Source organism: Primulina eburnea, chromosome 12 (genome assembly GCF_022965805.1).
Source record: "Primulina eburnea isolate SZY01 chromosome 12, ASM2296580v1, whole genome shotgun sequence".
Lineage (NCBI taxonomy): Eukaryota > Viridiplantae > Streptophyta > Magnoliopsida > Lamiales > Gesneriaceae > Primulina > Primulina eburnea.
The window spans coordinates 10045517-10057678 of NC_133112.1; the positions used below are offsets into that span (position 1 = coordinate 10045517).

Genomic DNA, 12162 nt, shown 5'->3' on the forward strand with positions numbered 1-12162 from the left:
TTCAAGAATGGAAACAAACCGGGAGGACTCGAGAACAACTCAAGAAACTTATCGGTAGATTCGTGTATTTTTTTAAATGTTATTAAATGTTATAAAGAAATTAAATTTTAATTTTTTAATGAAATTCTATTTTAATTATTTTACAATTATTCTGTTATCATTAAACTGAATTTTAATATTTATGAACAAAATATTAAATACACACGCTATCGACTTTTGAATTAATATCTAAGGACTCGATTTCCTCATTTTCCCTATAAGCGTTGTTAATTTGCTTACCTCTCTCCCTTAACCTAACGTCCAGCACGCTCCCGGCTAAACCCTCAATACAAAGCAATAAGTTTTTCTCATTTTCTCTAATTCTTCAGATTTTATCTTGCAATGTCTCAGGTGATGCAATTTTTTCTCACTTTGGTTCTTTTTTTTTTTTTTTGAAATCGACTGGTTTAGTAAAATTTTGTTTAGTATAAACTGTTCGTTTACATCTATTTGTTTGTGGTAGTTTTTGCCACTGGTTCTGATTAGTTATTTTTGCGTTTCGAATTTGTTTTGATAAAATGGCAACAAGATTTGTGTTACGAAATTTGCCAATGGTCTCGTTTTAAGTATCGTTAATGTAATATCTAATAAAAATCCTTGTGTTTTTCTATGTTTACAGGTTGATAACAGAAATCCTTCTGCACCTAAGCGAGCCCGAACTGATGGTATAAGTAGAGCTTCTCCAATAGTGTCTCGTTTTCTCCTCGTACCCAGCTTTATTTTTGGCGCTATGTTGGAGTAGAATTTGGTGCAACAGTGTAGTAATAGCGTCAACTTTTTTTTTTTTTTGCTTTATTTTTTGTTTTTCTTTCATTTAGATTTAAAATATTGTGTTGATATTTTAAAATAATAAATTTTAATGTGTTGTTATTTTAATTAAAGTTTTAAAAATAATAATTTTAACATTTAGATTAGATTTAAAATAATGTGTTGATACTTTAATTTAATATAGAATTAATAAAGATAACATTATTATGTTAATAAATATGTTGTGATAAATAAGTTGTAGTAAATGAAATAAAAGGGAATATATCTAAATATTATTTTATGGTAGAGTTTAGTGTTGATGGGTTGGAGATGAATTATGCATTTGGCTTAGAGATTACACCATCTTGAAGTTAGTGTTGCACTAAAATAGTGTAACAGGTTGAAGATGGCCAAGCCCTTGACGTGTCATGATTTTTTAAAAGGTTATAGAGGCGGACCAAAAGTTGCCTGTGGAATTCCAATTAATGCATTTCCAATCTGTGATAGAGCACCTGAAGAAATTTGAACTGCCTTTATCATCTGTTTTGCATGTCATGCACGCACATAATATATTTATGCTCATAGCATTGAGTGATTGTCGTATGATGTCCGGAAATTTGGTTCTCTTGTTATTAGTTGGTGTTGTTGTGAAAGAGGAGAAGTCATTATTGGGATGATTTGTCTTGTAATGAAGTTTCACATGTTACGAATCTCCAAATGACTCCAATTGTATGTGGCATATTTGTTTTGAAAGTCGCAAACATTTGTGAGTTATCTTTTGAACAATTGTAGATTCTAATGGATTGATATATATGTATAAGCCAGCATAATTCACTTTCTGAATCTGTACTTTGGTGGTTAACATCTGCACTTTCCAAAATTTACTTTGGTTTTTTAAATGGTATTGATTTAAACCTATGTAAGATCACTGCCTTTAGGATATCGATGTATCGATTACAACTAAATTTTCTCAAATTTTACTCGTGTATATTTGCTAGTTGTATAGCTTGACAAAAATTCCTGGTATCATTGATTCTGTTTTCATTAGTCTGTTGCATTTTTAGGCAGCCGGAGGGAAGATGACTGGACCTGCCCTAGCTGTGGCAATGTGAATTTCTCGTTTAGAACAACTTGTAATATGCGGAACTGCACTCAGCCTCGGCCAGCTGATCACCATGCTGTAAGAATTGCATATCTAAAAGGAATCTGTGATCACAAGTTTGCATGATGAAGAGCTGGTTGTTTTAGTACCATAAATTTTAGACAAGGTTTTTCTTTTTGTCTGATGCAGTACTTCGTTCTTTGGCCATGGAATTTTGTTTTTTGATTATAAAAACGTCAACATCTTCATCTAAACCCCCTCTTTTTACCGAGAAAAGAAATGCTCATCAAGATTCACTACTCACCTCCTACCCCATGAAACAAGGGTATAAGTGAAATAACATGGACTGGTTTAGATATTGTATTCACGGCCACATAGTATCATAAACATAATAGCTGTTTAACTATGGCTTCAGTCTATGTATCTGTTGTTGCAGGGTCAAGTTTTACTCTTTTGAATTTAATTGCTTTCACTGTTTTTGTTTTCTTAACTAATGGAAGCATCTGCTTCAGAAATCTGCAGTCAATCCAATGCAAGCACCTCAGGTTTACTCATCTGCTCCACCCTATGTTGGCTCTGGCACGCCGTCAATGTATATGGGTCTATCACCTTATGGTTCTTCTATGTTCAATGGGCCATCTCTGCCTCCTTATGATGTTCCATTTTCTGGGGGCTCGGCTTATCATTACAATTATGGCAGTCATCTGTCTGGTGGCAGCCCATATCGGCCCTTGCATTTATCTGGTCCCCCTCCATACTCTAGTGGATCGTTGATGGGAAATGGTACTCTCTCTCTTCTTTTTAATCAGGATTCTTTTACCATATATGATAGTATCCTAATGTGATGCTTTGTTGCCGTTGTCCTTTATTTCCTTGTAAAGTAATGCGTTTAATGATTTGGTCCTAATTGTTCTCCAGGTGGTATGTATGGTGTGCCACCGGTGATGGACCGATATGGTTTGGCTTTGCCTATGAGCCCTGCCATGGTAATGTGTTTTTGAACCTTCTTTTTTTCATCTATCTATAAAAGTTATCAAGGGTTTTATTATGTGACACGCGTCTGATACCTTCGGGCATTGGTAGAAGTCTTCTATTAGTAGCTACATTATATCATTATCTCACATGATGGTCGATAAGAGGCATGCCCGATGGTTATTTGTTCTGGTTACATGTTTCCTCCCCGGGTAAAAAAATCCTGTAATAATATTTATACTTTTGTTTTGGAAACTAACCTGTCTTTTAACATGGCATAATAATCTGTTGTAGGGGCCTAGACCTGGGTTTTTCCATGAAGATAGATCTCAGAGGAAAGCTAGTGGTATGGGATGCTTCTTGTGAATCTTGAATCTTGTTTCTGAACCTATTTTGTTTTTATTGAATCACACGTGTTTTTATCATCTTAGATGGAACTCGTGATAGTGACTGGTCTTGCCCAAAATGTGGGAATGTCAATTTTTCATTTAGATTGGTTTGCAACATGAGGAAGTGCAACACACCTAAACCTGGACAGGTTGAGTTCCTACGTTCTGTCGTAATACTGCCCATGAACTATGTTTGTTGTATCACTCATTTACTTTTGAATTGCATATGCTGATGCTAGAATTAGTTGTCTTTTGCCAGGGTTGGATTTATATGATTTTTTTTTATTTGTGTTTCTATGCTTTCGAAAGTAATTTGGAAATTCCGTTATGCAGGGTGCCAAATATAACAAAAAATCAAGTATGTACAGCTAAACCTTCCCTTTGTTCAGTGAATCCAGAAATATGATTATAATAGTAATGGTAATAAATCATTTTCTATTGCCCTTATGATGTATTGGTTATATTGCGATTTAGAACCAGATATGCCTGAGGGAAGTTGGAAATGCGAAAAATGCGACAACATAAACTATCATTTCAGAAGCAAGTGTAACAGACAGAATTGTGGAGCTGATAAACCCTCCGATACAGTGAACTCCCCTCCGGAGGCAGCTGGCGCAGATGATCAGGTCTGTTGTGCGCTACGTCTAATTTGTAGGACTTCTCATTTAAAATTGCTTTTTTCATTTGGTACTCTCCAGACGTGTATGAAATTCAAAAACCTCTCGGTGGCAATTTACACGCAAGCACTACTTCTGTTGAAGCTGTTACTGAATTTTTCATCTCCTGTTTATTTCGATTGTTAAAGTGTTTACTTGTTTATTTTAGTTTGTTTGTGTCTTTTCGTCAATTAACTACAGTTGTCTACTTTCCAGTGAGTACTAGGCATGTTGAGAAGGTCCAGAGTTGTCGTCCAGCGTTACTCAGTATGGGTGTCTGAAAGTCAGTCATGTCATCTTCCTGTTGCAGCGGTCGTCAAGTTACTCCGCCTTTTCGTGTCAATTTATGTATTAACTAAGGTCTATATCCTTCAGAAGTCGCATCATGTGTCTGCAAGATTATCTTTGCTAGATTTACAATTGGTCGCCATTCTCTAGGAATGTGTACTTTGGTATTTCGTATTTAGCATACGAAGACATGCATTCAGCTATATTCTGTTGTCGATTCGGGTTATAATAGTCTCTGTGCTGTTGAGGAGTTCTTTGTTCTAGAAACAGGTCCTCAAGGTCTTCATAATTTTAACCAGGTCTTTCTTGTTGTGTGAAAGTTTTCTGGTCATTGTATCAATAGCTGGCACTTGTTTTCAACCCTCCACTCCATGATGTCTGCGACAAATGTTTTTTAGTTCTAAACTTTTGATCTTCGTGGTAGCTTTCTGGGCGTGTTTCCCCGGTCTTCATTCTGATGAGTGAGTCTATACATTTTGTGGATTGAGGTGACTGCACCTTATCACTTGTTTGATTCAAGAGTATAGTGAGAGTACCTCTGTTTCCATAAATAATTTTGTTGTCCAAGTATGAACTTACTTTGAGCAGCGTTGTCTTTTATGTCGTGGTAAAAAGATCAATACATACATGTGATTCAGTAAACTTGCTGGGTCAATGTATTTGTTGCTTTCATGCTGGTGTCCTAATGCAACGTGGGCTTCTTGCCTCCCTTCCCACTTTTTCATACGTAAATTTATTACTGGATGCATTTATCGCTTTGACCGGTAATACCTGCTCTGTTGCTTGTGGAAAAATCGAATTCTTGTGGTTTCTTCCTCTCCTTTGCTTTATTATTCAACTAATGTGCTAATACCGTCCATATGATTTCTCTTTGCCTTCTAAACCGTATTTATTTTTCCCAAAAGTAGATAACATGGTCTCTATTATTGTCCGATAAACAAAAATACCATTTTCCGATATGAACTAATTAAAGTTCACTGTTGGTGGCTGTCGCAATGCTCTGCATGTGAATTCAATTCGTCTTGGCTGTATTATATTAAAGCCTGATGGAACCAAACCACCAAAGTACTTGAAAGAGGAGGCCCCATTCGCTTGAAATTTACCCTACCGACATAAAATTTAATGTATATTTTGTCATTGTTTTTAAATTTATGGTATGGAACAAGAACTAGTGATTGAAACTGAAGACTGACTAGCGGGAATTTACCTGTTAATTTATTTTGCTCAAAAGGTTGTAAGATAGTGTGTTTTGAAAAGATGGAGCTTCGATGATATCTGGTGAAAAATAATTTGACGAGGTATTAATTTATTTCTTGAAGAAATGCGAGCTTTATTCAAAGTAAATAAAATATTATAATGTATTATCCATCATATCTCAAATTATTTATAAATTTATCTTTATTTATTGTTCTCGTCCTCTCGTCTAACTATCGGCCGAGGATTGGCAATCGAAGACCTTCTAGAAAGGAGCGGTGACTCGCACCTTTCTCTGCTTGTGATGGTAATGCAACACTATGAAAACTACAATTAAGAGACGTATGTTGGAATCAAACCTGCCAAAGAATATGAGTCACGCATTCGAGATAATGAAATAAGGAAAAATATCCCTAAAGTCCCAATTTGTTCACGACCAACACGGAAACAGTAATGTAAATTCTACCGAAAAGATAGATAGAAAGGATGATCCATCAGTTCAAAACATTCGAGTAGAAGTCGGCTTCATATGGAGATTTGAAATGGGGGATTTCCTGAAAGTAATTGTCGGCCGGCACACGGGGATGATGCAGTCCGGTCATCCAGAATTCTGAAGAAGAGAGAGTTATGGCTTCTGGTTCGCCAGAACCCCACGAATTGCTTGACAGAAGAGAGAGAGCATGGAGATATTCCGGTGCAGCATCTGTGTGGGAAGTGATCTTGGAACCTGAACCAGCTAAACTGCATAAATTATCTGAAACATCATTTTAGGATAGCCCTGATTTGGGAAACCAACCTGAGTTCAAAAACCCTGAAGTGGAATTCTTGGATGCCAAGAATCCATTGGTGGCATTACCGTGTGGCTCATCAGTGCCTCCGTCTCCAAGAGACTTCGAACCATATCCTTTAGTTATGTGCAACTCCGAGCTATTCCCCATGGAATTTGCAGGGATTCTAGGCTGAATAAATGGAGCATTGTTCAGTAGAAAACTTACCTGTTGCCTTCTTTCTGTGCCTGGAAATTGAAATCAAACAGAACCCTATAAATTGAGCAAATTTTGACAGAATCCATTCGCAGACCACAAAGTTTTCAACTTCTCTTACAATACAAGTTGATTAAACTTCAAAACATAAATTGAAGTACAATACCATATCGAACGGTTTCCTGATGTGGCTTGCGGCGCCTGGCGTTATGATCAGAGAGCCTTCTTCGACAACTGCGTTTCTTTTCATCAAATTCAGACAAACCATGGAACCTTCAAACAGAAACAAGAATTCTACACTCATTTAAAATATACTCACATTTGGTACAAGACGTGCAAGTAATGGACGAGAGTCAGGGATGTGAAAAACATATTGAAGTTATTGTACACCTGCTACACTGCTGGCAAAATCGACGCTCATGGCCTCCAACAAAAACCTTTGGGCATTTGGAATGGATTTCACAAACTCTGTGCTTTTGGTGATAATCTTTAGCCATCGAAAGATCGAGATTGCAGTCCTCAACTTGGCAACGTGGTATTGGAGAATTCTGACCAGAAGATCTAGTTTTCTTGGGTGTGGGTGTATTCCAGGATGGAGTAGGCATCGAAGATAAGGATGTCCTACAATTTCCTCCACCTCCACTGTTCTCAAAATAAGTCCGTTTACCGAGTTTCAGACCAATCAATGGTTCCACGGAATCAACAGAAACTCCCATAGGTGGAGAAATCCCACAAGCCTCCACTCCTTTCATTTCCATTTTCTGGCCCAAATTTCCATTAGAACACTCAAATTTCATGAACCTGAAGCTATCCTTAGTAGAAGAGTCGGTAGAAGCCGATGCGGAGCTCTTTGCTGAAGAACCATGACCTACCATCAGAGCCAGATGCACCACTATTCCCACCTCCCCATGAGAGATTGAATGATCCAGCATCGATTTCTCCATCATCAACAATCATCCAATCCGCTAACTGGAGCTTCTTGGGACTGTCAATTGGTTTCCAACAAAAAGCAGCCAAGTTTTCGCGGTCCCACTTTGTATTCCAATCCATCTCAGAACAGTAGCTCGTCAATCAGTTTAAACAATTATTCTTTCACATGGAGGCCATTTATATAAACTGACTCATGATTAGAGAATGAAAAACAGAGCACAATTAGAAGAAGTATAAATCCCTTTGGCTTTCAATGAGAAAGAAAGACATCAGTTATCACGACAACATATGTATGTTAAGCCCCCCATCCACTAAATCTAAAGAACAGTAACACAAAATAAAACAAATAAATCGCTAAAAAACAAGCTGTTTGTCTATAACATTAACATACTTAACAAAAAAGATATACCAATAAAATAAGAAATATATATATATAAATATATGGTCCCCACCTAGGGTTTGTTAGTTGAATCAGTAACCTAAAAATAGAAGGAAAAACTTTTTAGTTCCACCCAGAGTGTCTTTTCCGAACGATAATCAAAAGGAAACACCATTAAAGCACACTGCTGCCACAAAACCCAAAAGCTCAACTACGTGGAAACACCTCAGACACCACCTCCACCAAAAAGAGAAAACAAAAAATAAAATAATAACAAACAACCTAAAGAACGAATTTTTTTTCCTCTCTACAGAAAACCCTTCATTAATAACTGGTTTTATTCCCATCCCTCGAAAAAAAACAAAGTCATTTCCGTTCTCCATTATCATCACGGCAACAGGGGTTTATTTAATCGGCTGTACATGAATATATAAAGCCAGCAAACAGATTAAACGAAAAGGATAAGCGAAGTTTTACCCGATAAGGAATGGTATTGGATTGAAAAGAAAAAGAGAAGCGAAAATCAAAATTTGTTAAGACAAGGGGAAAGGAGAATGTTCAAATTGATTTGCTTCACCAAATGAAGAAAGTGAGAGTGAGTGAGTGAGTGAGTGAGTGAAAAATAATGCAAGTACGAGGATTTGTTTATATCGTGGGGACGGGAAATTTAGGATATAGACTTCGTCTTGGTTTTATTTTAAAGAGTAGGTCAAAAGACCATTTTGCTCTTCGGTAAAAACATTAAGTTCGAAAAAATATAATGAGATTTGATGAAAATTAATTAACTGTCGTCGACATAAGTGACCCTTTGAATGATCTAATAAGGTTATGATACGTTCCCCTGCTTTTTCTTCAAACTCGTTCCGAACGGAACTGACGTTTTTGTTGAAATAGATAACTAACGAGTCAATTTCTGGGTTGATTTTTATTGACTCCTACATTAAAAAAAAATTTAAAAAAATATTTTACGATTTTGTTCAATTATGACATTTACTTTATCTGTATACTCATGTAAGATGTATAGATAAAGTTTTTGAATATACTATATGTAAGGTCCAAAATAAGATAACGCAACTCAACTCCATGCAAATCTAGGAAAAATGAAAAATACTTATTTAAATTATTTTAATTGCATTAATTGAATGTGGTATGTATGTTTATATGTTTAAAATAGAGTTTTATATTAGAATGCATAAAACTGTGTTTTCAAGGTTATTCGCGACGCGATCGAGGAACGGAGACCATAAAAAGAAAAATATTTTTAATAAATGAATAATTTTAATTATTTAATATATGACATATTTTAAATGGTATTTTCGAAAATGGTGATTTTTGAGATGTTTTTACGCGTCGAGTCTTTTTTAAACCGGTATTCGATTTTTGACGAAAATATGGGCATTTTGAGAACTCTGTTAGTATTTTCGAAAACTTTCCTAACCAAAATATTTTAATTACTATCTAATGGGCCTATTATATCCATGTTATTGGTCTAAAACATATATTTTATTATTTATATCAAAACAAGCCCAAAAAAGCCTAACCTACAGACTCAAAACACACGCACACAAGCCTCAAAAGTACTAGGACTCTCTCCCCCACACACAGCCACACACACACAGAGCACCTTTTCAAGGGAAATCACGTGGACTTTGAAAAAAATTCAGCAAGCTTCCTCCCCCATCTCGCCGCCAACGTTCTTTGCATCTTAAATTATTTTTCGAGCGTAAAATAAGCAAAGGCGCGCCTTAATCTTCCTTCACTCATCGTTCATATCATATTATATGTATTGATACATGTTTGCATGAAAAATATGATGCACCATTTATTTTTTCGTTTTTATGGCATAAGATGAAAAAAAAACTAGAGTTTCATCTTTTAAAACTCTTGCTTACGATGCACAAAATGGCTGCAATGATAGGGCTATGGGAAAGGACGGTTTTCAACATGTTAAGTGTCCATAGATGCATGTTTAAGTGCTGGATAGTAGAGATGCAAGAGCTGAACGAAAATGAGATTTTTAAGAACTAGGGTTTGCGCTTTTGGTCCTAGGAAGAAGCATGATGTTAGCTGCTGTAAGGACGTGGTCATGGGTCCTAATAGGGTATAGTCATGGTCCTGGAGGGCTCGAGGGAAGGCTAGGGCTGAAACATGAATATGGGGGAGTCGCGCAAGGTTAGGTCATGGGGTTGAGGGATGTCCTCAAGCTCTGTCTAGTAAGGTCTCTAGGGGTCGCTCATGGTATTAGTATGGTCAGATAGGGTCTGGTTGGGTCAGCCAAGGGCAAAGGCCGAATGAAATTAGGGTTTTGGCAAGTTAGGGTTTTGGGAATTAGGGAAGAATTTTACAGTAGAGTTCTAGGCATGTTCAAGGGTTATAAATGTTTGATTTAGGTTTTATAGGGTATGATTAGGTGTTAATAAGCTATGGTTCAATTTTGGTAAGGTTTGGTTAAGTTTCGAGTCGATTCGGGTTAAAATCGAAACTTATGATTAAGCTATTAAAACAAATTGAGAAATTAGTCGAGGAGCGTAATTTTACGTCTAAGAAATGTTTATGGGTGTATGTTAATGTGTTATGTTAAGTTTGGATGGATTTGGGTCATCGTTTTAATGTCCAAGGATAAATTGAGAAAGTTAGGGTTTCAGGGACAAAACTATCATTTTACACCTGAAAAATGTTATACGTCATGGCATAGCTCTGAATGCTGTAATGAATTTTAAAATGTTTATTTTAAATTTTTATGGAATTTTATGATGAAACGTTAATTTTAAAAGACGTGTTGCATGTTTGGATACATAGAAAATATTTAAGGCCAAGGATCAGTTGATGGATGAGAGTGTCAATGATGTCCCCGTCGACTGGTATCATGGTTATACGTAGATAGATCTATCGAATTACAGCTAATAAGAAAGTCACAATTAACGATTTGAATTCAATAAAAAGATAAAATGTATATGTATATGATGAAAGGAAATGTTTATGATAAAATGTTTAAAGTTATGCATGTTCATGAAAAGCTATGTTATTAAAAGTATCTTTCACTGTTGTTTGTGAACGTATATATAATACTTGTTATCATGATTAAGGTTTGCCTAGTCCGTAGACTCACTAGATGCGATCGATGCAGGTGAGCATATTGTTGTTGATGATGGAGGACTTGATGGTTGAACTAGCTAGAGTGATGGTGCACATAACCCGAGGATCTTTGTTAGTTTTTACGCAGTTATATGATTAAGATTAATTTAAAGATTTTACGACGTTATACTTTGAGTGGTTTTTTGGGAGATTTAAGATTTGAAAGGATTGGTTACAAAGGTGATAAGTGTTTAGAAGGGGGTTGAATAAACACTCACTGATTATGTACTCTTTTCGAATAATGTGTTCAGTTTAGTTACAAACTGACACTCGGCATCTCGTCAGTCGATAACAATCAGTTTAACTGGAAAATAGTTGCGAAAGTAAACTGACTGAAAGATAGAATAACTGAAAGTAACTGAAATGAAAAACACAGGATATGTTTCTGGATGTTCGGAGAATAGAATAACTCCTACGTCATCCCTTCTATCACGAAGATAGGATTATCACTAAAAGACTTTGATCAAATACACACGTTGTATTGACTCACTTCAGTTTGGACTTAACACTGCCAAACTGAAACTCTTAGTACACAAAAGCGTTTACAGTGCGACTGAATACAACAAAACTCGAGTATAAATCTAACAAAGATTTCAAGGTGTTAACAAGCTCGTAAAGGTAGCCTTGATTGCTAGGTAGAATAGAATAGTAGTTCGCGTGTTGTTGTTCTCAGCTGATCTCTTCACCTATTTATAGGCTTCCCTCTCAACGGTAATATTAAATATCATTTGAATCTTTATATTCGTTGATAGCCACGTCGATATTCTCTGACAATCGTACACTGCAATCTCTAAAATGCGGCGTTCCACTACTAGTTCAGTCGGTTGTCGTTCTCAGCTGATGATGTGTACAGCTGAGAGATCAACTGAAAGATACTTAGCTGGAAAAATCACAACTGATTTGTTTCAACTGATCAGTTACCAACTGATCAGTCAGTTACATTTTTGCTTCAACTGATTACGTGTATAATATTTAGCTGGTACGCATTAATCTTCAGCTAGTGGCAATTAAGAGTTGTAATTATGTGATCAGTTAAGCTCAATGTATTTGATCAATTATTCAAATACGTTTCGAAGCCTAGTTTGTCAAATCACTGAAATTAAGTTTCCAACAATCTTATACTTTATTTTGAAAAATGTTAGTTTTATATTTGGTTGAGATTTACAATTTTATGTTTGGAATTGAGTTTTTTGGATTTTCAAATAAGTAGTTGGTGAGTTTATTTTAAATGGGTCAAGTTATATTCATATATACACATATATATAGCCGAAAGTTTACAAAAACAAAAAAAAATCTAGTACATTTTAAAGAAAAATGAGTAGTGGACGTTTCAGTTGGTAACAAAGCA

At 35.8% G+C, this 12162-nt stretch overlaps 2 protein-coding genes across 5 annotated transcripts; one reads left to right on the forward strand and one right to left on the reverse strand.

The window, feature by feature from the left end:
• Positions 1-243: 243 nt before the first annotated feature.
• On the forward strand, positions 244-4616 carry LOC140808174 (ranBP2-type zinc finger protein At1g67325-like). Of its 4 annotated transcripts, XM_073165226.1 has the most exons (10): positions 249-414; positions 569-704; positions 1851-1966; positions 2401-2671; positions 2807-2874; positions 3155-3206; positions 3292-3398; positions 3583-3607; positions 3724-3875; positions 4122-4616. In XM_073165226.1, exons 1-10 carry the CDS (start codon positions 382-384, stop codon positions 4122-4124), a joined length of 963 nt encoding a protein of 320 aa, XP_073021327.1. In that variant the 5' UTR covers positions 249-381; the 3' UTR covers positions 4125-4616. The 4 variants fall into 4 exon arrangements, with proteins under 4 accessions (XP_073021325.1, XP_073021324.1, XP_073021327.1 ...); XM_073165224.1 differs by lacking the exon at positions 4122-4616 and having other exon boundaries at positions 244-390; positions 659-704; positions 3724-4109; XM_073165223.1 differs by lacking the exon at positions 4122-4616 and having other exon boundaries at positions 248-414; positions 3724-4112.
• Positions 4617-5708: 1092 nt separating this feature from the next.
• Positions 5709-7441, reverse strand: LOC140807798 (squamosa promoter-binding-like protein 12). The gene is given in 5 exon segments (XM_073164761.1): positions 5709-6114; positions 6184-6402; positions 6537-6643; positions 6761-7239; positions 7241-7441. Coding segments are annotated over 5 exon segments (1218 nt in total). The 5' UTR covers positions 7421-7441; the 3' UTR covers positions 5709-5881.
• Positions 7442-12162: the final 4721 nt, after the last annotated feature.

Excerpts from the sequence above, each read along its gene's own strand:
- LOC140808174 (XM_073165223.1), top strand. The coding sequence starts at position 382 with ATGTCTCAGGTGATGCAATTTTTTCTCACTTTG. Across the intron at positions 2,672-2,806 it reads TGGATCGTTGATGGGAAATG|GTGGTATGTATGGTGTGCCA; the intron begins GTACTCTCTCTC and ends ATTGTTCTCCAG. Across the intron at positions 3,399-3,582 it reads ACACACCTAAACCTGGACAG|GGTGCCAAATATAACAAAAA; the intron begins GTTGAGTTCCTA and ends TCCGTTATGCAG.